Source organism: Lemur catta, chromosome 10 (assembly GCF_020740605.2).
Source record: "Lemur catta isolate mLemCat1 chromosome 10, mLemCat1.pri, whole genome shotgun sequence".
In the NCBI taxonomy this organism is placed as follows: Eukaryota; Metazoa; Chordata; class Mammalia; order Primates; family Lemuridae; genus Lemur; species Lemur catta.
The window spans coordinates 7,206,821-7,224,211 of NC_059137.1; the positions used below are offsets into that span (position 1 = coordinate 7,206,821).

Below are 17,391 nucleotides of genomic sequence, written 5' to 3' on the forward strand. Positions count from 1 at the left end.
ACGGGGTCTCGCTCAGGCTGGTCTCAAACTCCTGACCTCAAGCAATCCACCCGCCTCGGCCTCCCAGAGGGCTAGGATTACAGGCGTGAGCCACTGCGCCCAGCCTCAAAGAATATCTTTTAAGAAAATAAAGTGATACCATACAATTTGTGTCCACCAGCCATTAGTCATTCTTATATCTAACAGAAAACTCAGGTGTGGGCTGGGCGTGGTGGCTCACACCTATAATCCTAGCACTCTGGGAAGCTGAGGCAGGAGGATCGCTTGCGCTCAGGAGTTGGACACCAGCCTGAGCAAGTCCGAGACCCCGTCTCTACTAAAAATACAAAGAAATTATCTGGACAACTAAAAATATACATAGAAAAAAATTAGCTGGGCATGGTGGCGCATGCCTGTAGTCCCAGCTACTCCGGAGGCTGAGGCAGGAGGATCGCTTGAGCCCAGGAGGTTGAGGTTGCTGTGAGCTAGGCTGACTCCACAGCACTCTAGAGTAAGACTCTGTCTTAAAAAAAAAAAACAAACTCAGGTCTAGTACCCGCCCTTCTTTGCCCGACACCCCTGCAATGGGCTGAATCCTCCCCGACTCCCCACGGCCCTTCTGACTTTCAAGGTCTTTCCTGTGTTGCCTGGCCCAGCTTCTACAACAAATAAGACGGTGCCCTTTATGTGAATGCTTTCACTAAATCTCTCTAAGTCAGGTACCAATAAGTACTTTTTCCTTCAGAGAAAGAGACTGAGGCTTGGAGAAGACACACACAGTGCTAGAGGAGTGGAGCTGAGTCTGGGAGCCCACGGGTGCTGCCGGGCCAGGAGCTCACCTCTTTACAGTGCTGTTCCCTCAGCAGGTCTCGGAGGGTGCGGTTGGTCTCCTCAAATGTGCTCAGCTTCTGCAGGAGAAGTTCCTTCTGCCTCGTTAGGGTGTTGATGTCCGTGCAGGTCATTTGTTTCTCCTGGAAGACAAGCAGGCAGTCTTACAAAATGCAGGGGGTCAGGGCAATGGGGGGGGTATGGGCAATATATATAACCTGAACTTTTGTAGCCCCATAATGAGCTGGAAAAAAAAAAATGCAGGGGGAGAAGGGAAGGGGCAGGCGCCATGTGGGACCCAAGAGGTGCTGGTGCCAGGAAGCCCAGGCAAGAAGAGCCAGGCTTTTCCAGGGCCATGGTGGTCAGGGGCAGGCTTCCTGGAGGAGGTGGGTCTGGAAGGCAGGGCAGGAGCTGAGCCTGCCAAGGTCAAGAGGCAGAGAAAGGAGCGGGCAGACTCACCCGCGTGAGTGCAGTTAGGCTTCCTGGAAGGAGGCAAGAGAGGATGAGGACACCTGGTGGTTGATACTTGCAGAAATCAACCACATGCCTTGACTCACTGTGATCCCAGGCCACCCATGATGTGGTCTCCTCAGAGGCCCTGGCCACCAGAGGTCAGCTTCAAGGGTCAAGTACCAAGAAGTGAGAGTAGGTGGGGGCCTAGGAGGTCAACGTGCCCTCCCCCAGCCTAGAGATGTCATAAAGTCTGCCTGATGACTGCGTAAAGACCCCACCCGAGCCTGCAGCTGCCTGCTCTCTGAGCCCAGTCCCGGGGCTGGGTGGTTCTGCCTGCCACCTACTGTTTTCAGCTTCCCGATGGTATCCTTCAAGGCCATGACTTGCTTGGCAGCAGCAGCTCCATCCATTTCAGCCTCTACCAGCTTGGACATGAGGCACTCCTTCTCCTGCTGTAGGTGTTTCTTCTGAAGGCTGGGGCCAGAATGATAGGGCTCTGTGAGCCCTGCCAGGCCCCTGGCATGCCCAGAGCTCCGAGGCTTGCCTCATAATGCCCTGCAAGGCTCACCTCTTGGCAGGGAACAGTGGGGGAGGGGGCAGAAATGGCCCTTCTGGCCCAAGTGGCCTTCTGGAAGGACCGGGGCCAGAAGTCACATTGTCTCGGCACCAGACCAGGGCCTCCACACCAGGTGACATTATGCCACCTATGGCCCTGCTTGTCTCTCCAACAACCACCATTGTCACCTCTGCCTCTCCCCCACTGCCACAGCTTCCTAACCACCCTTTTGAGATCCGCTTTTGAGCCCTTCCATCTGCTCTCCACACTGGAGCCGAGTCTGGTCACGTCACTCCCCTGCTTTTACAACCTCTCCATGGCTCCCCAGTGCCCTCAGTGCAAATGCCTCAAAGTGGCTGCTGAGAGCTGGCCCCCCGCCAGCCTCCCTGCAGGCTTCCTTCTGCCCACCTGCTCCGGCCTGCTTTCCATTTGTCAGGTGCCCTCGCTGCCCCACCTCGGGGCCTTCCCAGAGATGTTCCCACCAGGTAGCGCCTTTCTTTCCCAACACCCACCTGCCCAACTCTTAGCCAGCCTGCAGAACTCCCCTTAAATGTCACTTCTTCCAGTAGTTCCCTGAATACAGCCCCCGCACGCCACCCCCCCCACCCTGTCGCACTCCGTGGGGTCCTTCTTTTCCCTCACAGTAGGAATCATGAGTGCAGTCAGGTAATTAACTGTGAGTGTCATGAACAGGCTCCAGGACAACGGGCCAGTGCCCGTGCCTGCTGCCTCTGGGCTTGGGGCTTGGGGCGGTGGGGCAGGAAGGAACTCGGTGGGGGCAGGGTGGGCGCCGCCTTACATGGTGAAGTCCTTCTCCTCCTTGATGCGCTCAATGTTGTGCCTCAGCACTGTGTTCTCATGCTCGGTCTCGGCCAGTTCCTGGGCCACCTCCTCCAGCTCCTCCTTCCGCTCCTCCAGGAACTTTTTGGCCATCTGGCGCTCACCCTTCTGCATCTTAACCTGCGCAAAGGCACACAGACAGGGGCCACTAGGGGAGGTGCTTCCTCTATGCCACATTGCTGGGCCCAGTGCTGTGGACAAACGTAAGGGCCCCTCCAACTGAGAGCTACACAGGCCCGGTGTCGGGTCCTTACGGGCTTAATCGTCACAAAGGAGGCGCTGTTTCTCTCCTCATTTTGTGGATGAGGAAACTGAGTACAGAGAGCCTGCATGACTTGCTGGCTGGGGGTGGACCAGGTTGCACGCCATGGTTCGGCTGGCACACCTAGGAGAAGAGCTATCCCTGCACTGTGGGCTATGGGGACGGAGGGCTTGTTGCCAGGCAGCCAGCCCTGGGTTCTCCAGGAGGGTCCCCAGACCCTGAGTACAGGGTGGAGGATTAAAGACACACATCATGTTAGCAGTCAAGACCTGGATTTTAAAGCCAGCTCTGCCAACTTCCTCATTGGGGACCTTGAACTTCCAGATTCTGTTTCCAATTTCATTGCCACATCTCACCCTAAGACACAGCTCAGCAACTGAGGACAAACTTACTTTTTTTTTTTTTTTTTTTTCAGACAAAGTTTCACTCTGTCGCCCTGCCTAGAATACAGTGGCATCATCATAGCTCACTGCAGCCTCAGACTCCTGGGCTGAAGTGATCCTCCTACCTCAGCCTTCCAAGTAGCTGGGACTACAGGCACAAGCCACAACACCTGGTCAACTTTTCTATTTTTAGCAGAGATGAGGTCTCACTCTTGCTCAGGTTGGTCTAGAACTCCCGAGCCCAAGCAATCCTCCTGTCTGAGCCTCCCAGAGTGCTAGGATTGCAGGTGTGAGCCACCGCACTCAGCTCTGAGGGCAAACTTACTTTGTGTCTTTGGGGCTTTGTTTCTGTCAAACTTTTTTATAAAATGGAAAGCACAGGCCCAAGTTTCCCAGTTACTTCATTCATATGATGGAGACAACAATACCACCAGATTCATCTGCTACAGTAAAAAGCCAAATCAGGCCCTCTATGCAGAACACCAGGACAGTTGAGTGCTTGATAGCGAGGGCCCTTGTCAGTGTGGTGGTCCCAGGCTACCCCAGCTACCTCCCCTGGCGGGGGCATCTGAAGTCCTGGGGAACCTTGCTGAGGAGGGCGGAGGCCTACAGAGAGGTAGGCAGAGGGACCAGACAGAGGATCCTCCCGGGCGCTCCCACCCAGCCTGGGTTACCAGCTGTCCCAGTCCCCTCACCTCCGACTTGAGACAACCAACTGCGTTCATTAGACTGTCAATCTTCTTATCATAACGGTTCATTTTGCAGTGACCCGAGTCATCATCTTCTGTAGAGAGGTCACTTAACCGCATCACTGAGACCAGCTTTTCTGAAGATGGTGGCGTGATCTCCAGGCAATGAGGTGGATTCTGATGGAGGGAAGAGGAAACACATGTACTCATAAGGCAAAACCCCAAGTGTGAGGTCGGCCACCGTGGCTCGTCCACTGGAGGTTGAGTTACTGATTAGGCAGGAAAAGCTAACCCAGCTAACCACAGGAACCCCGGGAAGAACAACACTCTGAACCCCCCAGTGGAACATTACCTACCCCATGTTTAAATAATATTTTTGAAGAATCCTAGCATTGAAATAAAAAGCTTGAGTTATAATGTTAAGTTTAAAATAAAGAATATAACAAACTGGCACAAATAGTAATACCCAAAGTTGGCACAAATTTAGGGAATAGATGTTCTTATATACCTACCATAGAAATGAAACATGTCAAAAGTCTTTTAAATGAACATGAATGCATGATAGTGGATTAGTTACAAGGGTAGATGAATCTGCTGAAAAAGGTACTATAGGCTTTTCGGAGGGCAGCAGCAGAGACTACAGACGCCACCCCAGGAGTGGGAGCTGTCCTATCCCCTCCTCTTATATTTCTTGTTACAACCAATAAAGGCCATTCTACAGTAAAAAAAAAAAAAAAAAGGTATTATAGGAACAAGTGGGTAAATTTTTGAAAATTGACCAGACCAGATATATGATATTAAGAAATGAAGTTCTTAAGATTAATCATTGTTATTTTGATTACACAGAAAATACTAGAAATACATATGGTGTGATGTCTGCAAAATACTTTTTAAAATATATCAGTATAAAAAATACATTTTTAGGCCGGGCATGGTGGCTCACGCCTGTAATCCTAGCACTCTGGGAGGCTGAGCCGGAAGGATCGCTCGAGGTCAGGAGTTCAAGACCAGCCTGAGCAAGAGCGAGACCCTGTCTCTACTAAAAATAGAAAGAAATGATCTGGACAGCTAAAAATATATATAGAAAAAAATTAGCCGGGCATGGTGGCACACGCCTATAGTCCCAGCTACTAGGGAGGCTGAGGCAGAAGGATTACTTGAGCCCAGGAGTTTGAGGTTGCTGTGAGCTAGGCCAACACCGTGGCACTCTAGCCCGGGCAATAGAGCGAGACTCTGTCTCAAAAAAAAAAAAAAAGGCAAAAAAAAATTTTTTTAAATGCATGTATGCCTCAGAAAAGTTTATGCAAAGCTGTATAACACTTTGCTTAAAGACCCCAGAAAGATATAATCTGGGGGCCAGGTTTTCCATGGGTTTTTGATATTCTATAGGTTTATTCTGATACAGTAATTGTTATTTCTTATAACTTATACAGTTCCTTGCTTTTCTTAAATGGAGGTGGCTAAGATTCTGTGCCAATTTCCAGGGGAAGGTGATGGCCACCAGGAATAAAAAGAAGTGTTCACTAAGGACGTGAATGATACACTGAACAAGCAGGACTCAGAGGGTCCAATTAAGAAAAGGCATGGTCTTTGTTTTTTTTTTTTTTTTGAGGTAGAGTCTTGCTTTGTTGCCTGGGCTAGAGTGAGTGCCATGGCATCAGCCTAGCTCACAGCAACCTCAAACTCCTGGGCTCAAGCAATCCTACTGCCTCAGCCTCCCGAGTAGCTGGGACTACAGGCATGCGCCACCATGCCCGGCTAATTTTTTCTATATATATTTTAGTTGGCCAGATAATTTCTTTCTATTTTTAGTAGAGACGGGGTCTCACTCTTGCTCAGGCTAGTCTCGAACTCCTGACCTCAGGCGATCCACCCGCCTCGGCCTCCCAGAGTGCTAGGATTACAGGCGTGAGCCACCGCGCCCAGCCAAGGCATGGTCTTTGTCCCAGCAATTCTACTTCTGGAGATTTATTAAGCATATCTAAGTACATGAATCAATACTTAAATCCAAGGCAAGCATATAGCTAAATGTATGACAAGATAGTACTGGTTGAATACATAAGGTACAAATGTATATGCCATGGAATACTTCCTTAAGAAAATAATGTGCAATGTAAATATAGTCAAAATATGTTAAACAAAAGAGTGTTATGAGATGATAAACAAAATAGATCCCATTCTTACTGAAACAAAAAGAATGAGTCTATTCATAAGAAAAGATCAGGAACTAAAACAAAACCAAACAAACAAAAAGATCAGGAAGGCTTCCCACCTAGAATTTCCATGGGTCTTCTCAAGGGGGCAGGATCAGAGGTGTTTTTTTACTTTTTTCCTTGTGCTGATTTGGATTTTCTAATTTTTCACAATGACTATATCTTGCTTTTATTTTTAAAAAGTTATTTTTAATATTTAAAAGGAAGAAAATAGGAAAATATATAGACAGTACGATTACAATTACAGTCACATACCACATAACGATGTTTTGGTTAACAATGGACCACGTACACAACAGTGGTCCCATAAGATTGTAATACTGTATTTTTCCTGTACCTTCTCCATGTCTTTTTTTTTAAATATGGAACACTTCATGAATTTGTGTGTAATTCTTGCCCAGGAGCCATGCTAATCTTCTCTGTACTGTTCCAACATTAGTATATGTGCTGTTGAAGCGAGCACTTTTTTCATGTTTGGGTATGTTTAGATACACACTTACCATTGTGTTACAGCTGCCTACAGTATTCAGGACAGTAACATGCTGTATCGGTTTGTAGCCTAGGAGTGACACACGACACCATATAGTCTAGGTGTGTAGGAGGATATACCACCCAGGTGTGTGTAAGTATACTCTATGATATTTGCACAAAGATGAATCGCCTAATGACACATTTCTCAAAACATATCCCCATCATTAAGCGAGTATGACTGTATATTTAAAAAAAAAAAAAAAAAAAACATGCACAGGAGAAAGTGTGACCATAAATGTACCAGGACACTGGTTACTCCCTGTGACAAGGAGGCAGTGACAGGAACAGGCCAGAGGGCAGCTTCCAGGTAGCTGAGTGATGGTTACACAGGTGCACTCAGCTTGTAAAAACTCATCAAGCAATACACTTCTGATGTGCGTACTTCCCTGTAGTTTTCAACAAAAAGTTTTTTGTCTTTTGTTTAATAGAGATGAAGTCTCAGTGTGCTGCCCAGGCTGGAGAGCAATGGCAATTCACAGGCATGAACATGGTGTACTACAGCCCAGAACCGGACTCAAGCTGTCTTTGCACCATAGCCTCCCAGGGAGCTGGGACTATAGGCATGCACCACTGTGCCCAGCTCAACGGGAAGTTTTTAAAACTTCATAGCAGCCAGATTTGTGTAATAGAATAACAAGGGATTACTTATTTTTCAGTATTTTAAAATTTCTGTAATAAAAATAGATCACTTTTAATAATAGAGGAAAGAAAAAACCTAGACCTTTCTCCCAAAGATGATCTTACTTATCAGAAAGAGTTTTAAGAAATCAAATGAGAATCCCACATGCACACAGCAGCTTCTAGTCTCCATTTCCAGATCCACCCCTAACTGCCACCTCCTGGGGCCTTTCTCCTTTTGTCTATAATGGACAGGGTCAGGCTAGGGCCACCCAGGTATACAGGAAGACACTGAGAAGTGGAAAGGGGCAGCTCCAAGAGAGAGGGCAGGAAAAGACAGCTACTGCTTGAGCTGCTGAGAGAGCATGGACAAGTCACCCCTCTGGTCCCTCCATCTCTAGGATTCCGTGGCCACAGGACTGGAGGCAGGCATTGAGCTTTCCAGAGGGGATCATCACTCCTAGGAACCATGTCAACAGGAAGTCAATTTGCATAGCAGCATCTCTTTGATGTATACTTTTAAAACTACCAGGGCTTTTCACTTTTTTAAAAAGTGTTTTTAATTATAAAATACATTATGTTTGTTGTAAAGAAATTCAAACACGCCATAGAAAACATTAAAGCCTGCCACACCCTGGAGGTAATCACTGCTTACCACTGCTTGCATGCCCTCCCAGAAAATAGTATGCTTATAGAAACATATGCATACACACAGACACAGACATCCCTTTTCTGCAGAAATAGGGCCAAACTGCACATGTTGTGCATCTCTGTGCTTCACTATCATATATAAATATCTACCTCAATCTTTGTATGGCTGCATGGTATTCCATTGTATGGATATATTATAATTTAACCAATACCCTCCTGATAGACATTTAGGTTGCTTCCAATTTTTCTGTTATAAACAGTGCTATAGAGTGCTCGCTTCGGCAGCACATATTACTAAAATTGGAACGATACAGAGATTAGCATGGCCCCTGCGCAAGAATGACACGCAAATTCGTGAAGCGTTCCACTTTTTTATAAAAAATAAAAAAAAATAAAAAAACAGTGCTATAGCAAAAAATCCATAAACATATCTCTATACTCTTATGTGACTTTTTTAGGATAAATTCCTAGACGTAAAAACTACAGAATCAATGTTTAGATAGGTGTTGCCAAACTGCCTCCAGAACAGTTGAATCAGTTTCACAGTCCTATCGAAAATGTTTAAAAAGGTTGATTGATAGCCTGTATGCTTGCTGGCATGAGATATTTGTAATCTTTTAAACTTTTTTCCATTTAATAAAAATGATAGCTCATTGGTCTTTTTAAAAATATTAATATATATTATTGCTTTTAATTTATATTTCACAGATTGTTAGTATACATACTAGTAGGTATACATACTAAAAAACGTAAGACAGCATTTTAATTCTAATCCTTCTTGCAGTTTCTTATAGTGGTCAGAACACTTTCCATTTATTCCCAAGGACACCCCCCCATATACTTTCTTTTGTCTCTTAGGGATAAATTGGTAAATTGGGGAGCTGAAACTATCAGGTATGATTATCAACTTCAGAGAATTACTTTTGTTTTTGATTTCTAATTTTTTTTTGAGATGGGGTTGGTCTTGATGTTGCCCAGGCTGGCCTCAAACTCCTGGGTTCGAGCAATCCTCCAATTTCAGCCTCCTGAGTAGCTGGGACTATAGGCGTGCACCACTGTACCCAGCCTGATCTCTAATTTTAAAAGTAATAAACTATAAGAAAAAGACTAAATCTTCAAATAGGTCAGGCATCATTCCCTTAAAGTAGTCCCAAGTTCTTTACTTGTCCTAATAATGGGATCTTATCTAAAACATGGCCAAAAGACTTTTCGCCTTGTCTTATCATTGAGCTTTTTCATTGTGATTGACCAGAATGGAAGCATAAGGAGGGCACATCTGTCTGTTTTGCAGCTGTAACAATGTCCAGTAGTGCCTGATGCAACTCTCAATAAATGTATGCTGCATAAATCATTGCACGGGTGGATGGATGGATGGATGGATGGATAGGCGGATAAGCAAAACATGTTGAGAGGTGGCTAAAAAAAGACACCAGTTCTCCTGGCCACTAATACTGAAGGCAAGAGGTTGTTCCAAAAAGTAGTTTTGATGGTTTCTATGGAATACGTGTATAGTCTGTTATGGGGACAACCTTAAAACAGGTGATGCTTTCTTGGATATGTATATTCTGGTATGTATTTTTTAAATTATGCTTCAGATACTATAACAGTTACATAGGAAAATATATGTGGCTCCCCATACGAAAAGCAGAGAGGCTACGAGTACAGCCTCTAGAATGAGTGCTAACTCCAGCTCTGCTACCTTCTCTGATCCTTGGTTTCCTCATCTCTACATTGGAACAGCAGGACCTACTACATAGCAGTGTTGTAAGGACTCAAGAAGAGACACATACTTTCCGGGTTTAGCAAGGTGCTCAGTAAACAGGGCCTGTTTGGATGTCCCAATAGCTACAGCTGACTCTGAATCATACCGAACTTGAGGCCTGCTAGAATCTGACCAGTCCGAGAAGAAAAGCCTGAACAAGAATGAGCCTACCTCCCACTTGCATCCCACATGCCGGGCAGATGATTTTCCAGGGGGCATCCAAGGTACCTTGGTTTTCACCCGGACACTCCGCCGCACATTCACGGTGTCCCCTTTCATTCCTCGCTTATGAGATTTCTGTGGAAAGGGACAAACTCAGGGTCACTTTTACATCCAGCTAGCCACGGTGTCACTCTGGTGGCATCTACCTCCAACTCTGCAAGGGAGCCTCTGCTAAAGTTACTCTGCCGCTTCTAGATGACAGGCCTGCCTACCTTTCAACCAGGTAACTGACCTCTGAAAGAGAGTGTTTGTGTCCCAAACCTCTGGAGTCAGAAGCTCGAGGAGGCTGGGTTGAAAAGTATCACTCTGGTCCACAGCTGTTACCTCGCCCCACTGGCGTGCTCCTACCTGGCTGTTGGTCGCTGATGGTTTCGGGAATTTTTTTATATGGACGTGGACAGGGGTGTTCTCATCCACGTGAACATGTAAGGGGGGAGTTGAAGAGCGGTCCCTCATGGTTCGCTTCTGGCAGGCAGGGGAGGACAACAGAAAAATGGTTGATCTGTGAATGAGTAAACTCGGCATAAAAATAGAGCTCACAGCCTCTGGGGGCCACCAAAAGCCTAGCCACCAAGCGAGCAGGACAGCTACTAACTACTGGCATGCAGGAAGGCACCAAGGCAGGAGTATCATTCAGCAGGCTCCGCAGAGATCCCAGCTGAAGACCACCAGGGAGACCCAGGGCCACTCATGAGAGGGGTCTGCGAGACCCACCAGTTCTACAAGAGAGTCCACACCCAGACCCCAGGGGCCTCAAAACTGAATCTCCTTCTGAGCCTGCTGGAATGCATAGCTCCTCCTTGGGTTTAGTGTAGCACAGCTGGAAAGCAGGTGGATCCTTCTACCCAGTAATCTCAACAGGACATGCAGATTAGCATGGGAAACACACAAAATGGGTAGGATGCAGAAGAAACCAGACAGCAGGCAGGTGAAAGACTGTGGAAACAGAAAGCTGGAGGAAATGCCAAGGGTGAGAAGGCTGTATAGATTCTAAAGAAAACACAGGCAGGGCAAAACCCTAGCTACATATCCCTCACCCACTACCAGGTCCCATCCATCCCCCATTCTTTTAAATGTTTTTCTCTTCTTTTTCTTTTCCTTTATTTTATCTATGTATTTATTTGAAAATCTGTTTTAAAGATTTTAGGATTTGCCTGGAAGGATAAGGTCAAGACAATCTCCTCACACTTGGCAGCCTTACCACAGACCAAAAAAAGAAGAAATCAGCAGTATGTGCATAACAGCAGCTAGCAGAGCAACTAGGCCACAGTGGTGCCCGGCAGGTAAGGCAGCTCCTAGAAAAGGTGTGCAGAAGCTTTTTTGGCAGGGTCATAGACCAGAGAGGGCTGCTCTATGAGCAGTCACCTACCGTCACAGTTACACTGGGTGCGCCACAAGGTGTTCTCAAGACTTTTTTCTGCGTGAGACTCGTTACTCCGTTCTTCCCACACGATGGAAACCTGCACCCGGGCACAAGAACCAGATTATAAGCAAAACACTAGGGCTCTCTTATTTCTTAGATCTCCCAAAATTACACCCTGCATATGGTAGCTAACAAGTTCACGGCTGGGAGAACCAGCCTGGAATTCCTTGGCTCCCTTTAGACGAGAACCAGACACGCATGGTGTGCCCAGCAGTGGGATGGAAACAGGTTGATGAGCACTCACATGCTGGCCTTTTAACCTGCCACCGCATCACACATATTGTGACCTTCACTGAAAAGCCTAGCTGTCATCCTGTCAGGTGATAGAAAGCAGGCAGCACGTGAGGGAGCAACCAAGGTGCTAGTCTGGCCGAGGGTGGAAGTGCCCAGGACAGTGCCTGGGGCAGAGACGACCCTGGAGAAATGCTCAGTGAATGACTGACATAAAAAGACAGAGCATTAGGCTCAGGAACAAGTCACTATGACTCAACCTCTCCAAATTAAGGTTCAAATATTCACCTAACAGGATGAAAAAGTATCTATTTTCCAAAACAGTCCACTTGCTACCCTTTGAACTCCTAAGCAGCAGATTTGGTTTAATGCCATGTGCAATTTACCTTGCTTACACATATACCGTACAGCCCCTTCAGCAGATTTGCAAAGACAATAAAAGTTTAATCTGCTCTAAAATCTGGCAGCAGTATATCCCAGAATTCCAAGATGGGAAGGCACTGGAATAATCATTTGATCCATCCCTTTGCCTCCTGACAGCCCCAGATTATCACCATACTCTCCCCACAAATGCTTGGGGAGGTAAAAACACATGAGCACTTCAGTATGCATTTTGCTATTTCTATATCACACCTTGATTTAAAAAAAAAAATAAAAAATATATATTTATTGAGCCCTGCCAATCATTTAACCAAGAAATACAGAAACTAAGAAGACAGGTTTCTTTCCCCTCCTAGTTTAGAACACTGTTGTTCACTTAAAGCCAATAGCTTTGGCAAATCTCTTCCTCAGTGTGCTTCCTGTCAAACCACCTGGATTCCATCAACACCTCCTAACTGCCACAACCACCTTCTACATGACCGTGATTTATTTACACCAGTCCTTTCAAAAAGGCTCTGGGGCCGGGCGCGGTGGCTCACGCCTGTAATCCTAGCACTCTGGGAGGCCGAGGCGGGTGGATCGCTCGAGGTCAGGAGTTCGAGACCAGCAAGAGGGAGACCCCGTCTCTACTAAAAATAGAAAGAAATTATCTGGCCAACTAAAATATATATAGAAAAAAAAGTTAGCCGGGCATGGTGGCACATGCCTGTAGTCCCAGCTACTCGGGAGGCTGAGACAGTAGGATTGCTTGAGCCCAGGAGTCTGAGGTTGCTGTGAGCTAGGCTGACGCCACGGCACTCACTCTAGCCCGGGCAACCGAGCGAGACTCTGTCTCAAAAAAAAAAAAAAAAAAGGCTCTGAACCTAGTACTCCACTGACGACAACAAGGGTGACCTTGTTTGCTAGCAAGAAGCTGGGGCACCTGGACAGGGAAAGAGTGAAGGAGGCAACGATGGGATATTGTGTGTGATTTCTTTCCTCCTTCCCTATAGAAATGATTTTAAAATGTTTTAGTCCACACTTTCAATACACAAAACAAGGAAGCTGAAAAAGAGAGCCTTCAGCGAGCCTGGTCTGGGGACCCCTGACCACCTTTCCCTGCCCTACAGCGGAGGTGCCCCCCCCACGTCGGTAGTACCTGGGGGAGCCGCCTGAGGACGAGGCAGACATGGCTAGGCATCAAAGCCGCAAAGGTGGGCAATTGGGTCAGCAGGCTCTGCTCAGGGGGACCCAGAGGGGCTTGTCAATGAGAATCTCAGGGACCCGGCATCAAACGTCCTCTCTGAGGGGAGGAGGGTGGAAGCTTTGGGGGTGGCAGTTGGATGAAAACTTGGGAGGCGATCCTCTACTGTCCAAGTCGCACAGCAACTGTCCTGCCAAAGTGGGGGGAGATAGGAGAGGCTGAGCGACCTGCGGGTGGTGGGGGCGGCAGGAGCTCCCCTCCCGGGGGAGGGAGGGGGGTGGAACTACAAACAAAGAAAGGGACTTCCATGCCTGGACCCCACCACCCGGGAAGGAGGGTGGGTGGCTACCAGGGGAAAACCTGAGGTGCTGGCCAGGGTCCGTGGAGAGAACCGCTAGGCCCCAAATGGGCCCTAAGGGGCCAGAACCCGCAAAGGGAGCTGGAAGGGTATTCCGGGCGGGGCCAGGGCAACTGTCTCCTAGGAGAGGGGGCGTTCCCGGCAGAATAGGTATCGGAGAGGACCAATAGTATTTGAAGGAGGGAGGAGCAGAGACTACAAGGGGACAAGGGCGCCCCGCCGCGAGCCCGGTACCCCCGACTGCAGGGGGAAAGCCCTCCCCAGCGCAGCTGGGGCTGAACATCCGAGCTAGGGAGGGTCAGACACCAGGCTGGGCGGGCAGCGGGCAGGACCCAGGTGAGGTCCCAGGCGGCCTGGAGGCGGTGCCCGGAGGAAAGCGCTGCCTGCGAGGACCGGGCGAATAACTGCTGTGCGGAGCCCGAAGGGAGGAAGAGGCGGACCAGACGATGCCCGCCGGCGGGCAGGAGGACGAAGGGCCAGCCTCCGTCGGTGGAGAGAAGGGACCGCCACCCACCAGCGAGTAGGAGGGGACCAGTTTCTGCCCATAGAGAGAAGGGCGAAGCCCTGCCTGAGGGCGGCAGAGGAGGGGGCAGAGCCCTGCCGGCGGCCAGGAGAGGAGGGAGGCGGCCGGCCCGCCCGTTAGCGGGAGGAGAAGCCCCGCGCCGGTGGGCGGGGCGGGGGCCAGATTCTGACAAGAGAGGGACGAGCGAGCGCGCCAGGGGGCTGGAGGCGGGCGCCACCCGGACGAACCCGGCTGGGCCGACCGCGCCGGGGGTGCAGGAGCGGGGCGATCGCCCCCGCGGGGACCGGGCCCAGCGGCGGCCTCTCACCAGGAGCGACACGGCTGCGCCCAGAAACGCCTCCTTATGAAGTCGTTGAAGTCGGAGGCCAGGGCCGTGCCATGGAGACGCCGCGGCGGATGCAGTCCGGCTCTGGCGGCGGCTCCTCCCCGCTTCCGCCTCCTTTTCCGACACCCGGTCGGCAGCTCGCCCATTGGCCAGTTCAAACCCCCCCGTGAGCCGCTCGGGTTTCGCCATTTAGGCCCAGCCCCTGGCGTCACAGATGCCCCGCCCCGCCGGGAGCCCCGCCCACTTCCGGGCCACGCGGCTTGTCTCCATGGAGGCGCGACGCCTCCAGCGGGCCTTGCGGGGTGTTGCCCGGCCGTTCAAGTACAGGCTTCCCCGTGCGCCATGTTTGCCGCTCACTCCCATACCTCACGGGAGCACTGTCGCTCTGCCGCGCTCCCTTTGAGCCATACTGGGACACTAGGCCCAGAGAGGGCTCACAGAGGCTGGAGCTGCGCACGGCTCCTGGAAATCCAGCCCTGTCCCTAGTCCACTGTTAATGCAGTGACTCTTTCCCCTTCCCACTTAGCCTCTTTGTCCAAGCGAAGGAAACATCGGCATTCCCTTTGCTCTTCCCCGCCCTCCTGCACACTGTATGCGGCGCTGTGTACAGACCTACTCTGATGAGGTTCTCGCTGGGCCGCCATCTTCTCAAATATGCTTCCCTGTCAACCAATCCTGGGGGGCTGTCACGTGGCTTATGGTGCCGCCCTGGATTCTGGGAGACTTTGCCAACCTCTGGGCCAACCAGGCCTCAGTTCCTTGACCTCCTTATCTCCAGTGACCCTCAGCTGTGCACCCGGGGTGCCACACAACTGTTCGATCTGAACTCCTGCAGCCCAGCTCTCCCCTTCCCAAGCAGAACCTGTTTTTCTGCCTTCATTCTCACAGTCTAATGCAGGACATATTTGTTCTTCAGTGTTAGGCAGTCCTCTGCTCCCTTGATCCATTCACCCTGAAAATGAATTGAGGAATCCCCAATCCCTATTGGAACCCAACCATCTGAGGCTCTGCAAAGACCAAATCCACAAATCATTGCCTCCACCCTCAGCTGAGCCCCAGACACTGTCCAGGAATTGTTCTATTTGTACCTAGACCCTCCCAACGTGGCTTTTCCAAACCTTTGTCCCTTCCCCATTCTATACTCCCAGTTCTCCTTTTTCAGAGAGAAAAATAAAGTCATCAAGTGGAATTCCTTCAAACTTCTCCCCACCCTCTCTCATCTTGAACATCCTTCACCCTTAAGTCCCCCTTCCAGAGCAGAGATGTGCCTCTTGCTGCCTAAGATAAGCTTCTTGCTTCAAGGCCTAGGTCAAACATCCCTGTCAAATACCCTTGTTACACCCAAGACAGAATTGTTGATTACTTCCCAGTGCTCTTACATTCATTAAACCAATATTTATTAAATCTCTACTATGTACCAAACCCAGTTTGAGGTGCACTAAGACCAACATATCCCATCCAGTCTCCAAAGTGCCTGCTGCCAACCATTCTAATGTAACCAGACGAAATGATTAAAGCTTCTCCCCCTCCACTAAAGGGATTTGCATGTGTAGTTTTATTCTCTCCCCACCATCTGACGAGGGTCTTTCCCTGCCAGTGCAGTTCTTTGGGCTTTTGGGATGGATGATCTGAGAATGGGCAGCATTAAGGGGCCACTCGTGCTCCCAACACACACACACACACACACACACACACACACACACACACACACACACAAGCTGGGTGAGAAGAAGGAGGAAAAGCTCCTTAGAAGACAGGGAACAAGGAGGTAGTGGAGAAGTAGTGGTGAAGACAGAGGTTCAGGTACACCTGTAGTATGTGAAGGACATGGGATGAGGAAGAAAAGGGAAATTTTACGAAGTATAGCTGTGGTCTGTCCCTTTTGTGGTGTTTGAGAAATACAAATAAAGAACTTGAGTTATTCTGATATTACTTTGGATTGCTGGACCATGTTTTCTAGTTGTAAACTAGACCTAGTTTGCCAGGGCTGCCACAACAAAGTACCCCAAACATTTGATCAACAGAATTGTATTGTCTCACAGTTCTGGAGACTGGAAGCACAAGATCAAGGTGTCTGCAGGGCCATGCTCCCTCTGAAAGCACCAGGGAAGGGTTCGTTCCTGACTCTGTCCTGACTTCTGGTAGTTCCTTGGCAGCGTAACCCCAGTCCGCATATGGCTTTCTCCCAGGGTGTGCCTGTGTCCAAACTCCCCGTTTCCTTAAGGACACCAGATACATTGGATTAGGGGCCTAGCCTACTTCAGTAGGGTCCCATCTTAACCGATTACATCTACAATGACCCTGTTTCCAAATAAGGTCACATTCTGAGGTATTAGGGGTTAAGTCTTCCACATATGAATTTGGAGAGGACACAATTCAACCCACAACGTAATGTATATGTTCAGTTTAAAGATGTGTAGTAAGGATGGGCGCGGTGGCTCACACCTGTAACCCTAGCACTCTGGGAGGCCAAGGCAAGTGGATTGTTTGAGCTCAGCAGTTCAAGACCAGCCTGAGCAAGAGCGAGACCCCGTCTCTACTAAAAATAGAAAGAAATTATATGGACAGCTAAAAATATATATAGAAAAAATTAGCCGGGCATGGTGACACATGCCTGTAATCCCAGCTACTCAGGAGGCTGAGGCAGGAGGATCGCTTGAGCCCAGGAGTTTGAGGTTGCTGTGAGCTAGGCTGATGCCACAGCACTTCAGCCTGGGCAACAGAGTGAGACTCTGTCTCAAAAAATAAATAAATAAATAAATAAAATAAAGATGTGTAGTAAATACTAATGGAGCCACCACCCTGCTTAAGAAAGGAAAGTGATTAAATAATTATTTCAAACCAGAAGGCACTATCTCAAAATGTTAACACTGGCGACTCTGTTTTCCTAGTTTTATTTTTCCAAATTTCTACAATGAACGTGGGCTTCTCTCTTTAGAGATAATCAGGGGTGAAGGAGGTGCTGCCAGCCTCAGCACTG

The 17,391-nt window shown here is 48.8% G+C and overlaps 1 protein-coding gene and 2 non-coding genes across 10 annotated transcripts in view; 1 reads left to right on the plus strand and 2 right to left on the minus strand.

Annotated features, from left to right (window-relative positions):
* Positions 1 to 14,640, minus strand: part of ODF2 (outer dense fiber of sperm tails 2) — a 37,466-nt gene extending 22,826 nt beyond the window's left edge. Inside the window, exons 1-9 of one of the 8 annotated variants that reach the window (XM_045563289.1) lie at positions 14,394 to 14,481; positions 13,161 to 13,395; positions 11,357 to 11,447; positions 10,336 to 10,452; positions 9,937 to 10,062; positions 3,997 to 4,167; positions 2,616 to 2,776; positions 1,605 to 1,734; positions 819 to 950 (exon numbers count right to left, since the gene is read on the minus strand). In XM_045563289.1, coding sequence (XP_045419245.1) covers positions 819 to 950; positions 1,605 to 1,734; positions 2,616 to 2,776; positions 3,997 to 4,167; positions 9,937 to 10,062; positions 10,336 to 10,452; positions 11,357 to 11,447; positions 13,161 to 13,192 — 960 coding nt within the window. In that variant the 5' untranslated portion in view covers positions 13,193 to 13,395; positions 14,394 to 14,481. Of the gene's footprint in view, positions 1 to 818; positions 951 to 1,604; positions 1,735 to 2,615; positions 2,777 to 3,996; positions 4,168 to 9,936; positions 10,063 to 10,335; positions 10,490 to 11,356; positions 11,448 to 13,160; positions 13,396 to 14,393 lie in introns of those variants that run through there. The other 7 variants (XM_045563287.1, XM_045563286.1, XM_045563293.1 and 4 more) reach the window with 7 other exon arrangements.
* Positions 6,560 to 6,666, minus strand: LOC123646735. The gene has a single exon (XR_006737996.1). It is a non-coding gene; the product is annotated as a U6 spliceosomal RNA (small nuclear RNA).
* LOC123646728 lies at positions 8,273 to 8,377 on the plus strand. Its single transcript, XR_006737989.1, has one exon. It is a non-coding gene; the product is annotated as a U6 spliceosomal RNA (small nuclear RNA).
* Positions 14,641 to 17,391: the final 2,751 nt, after the last annotated feature.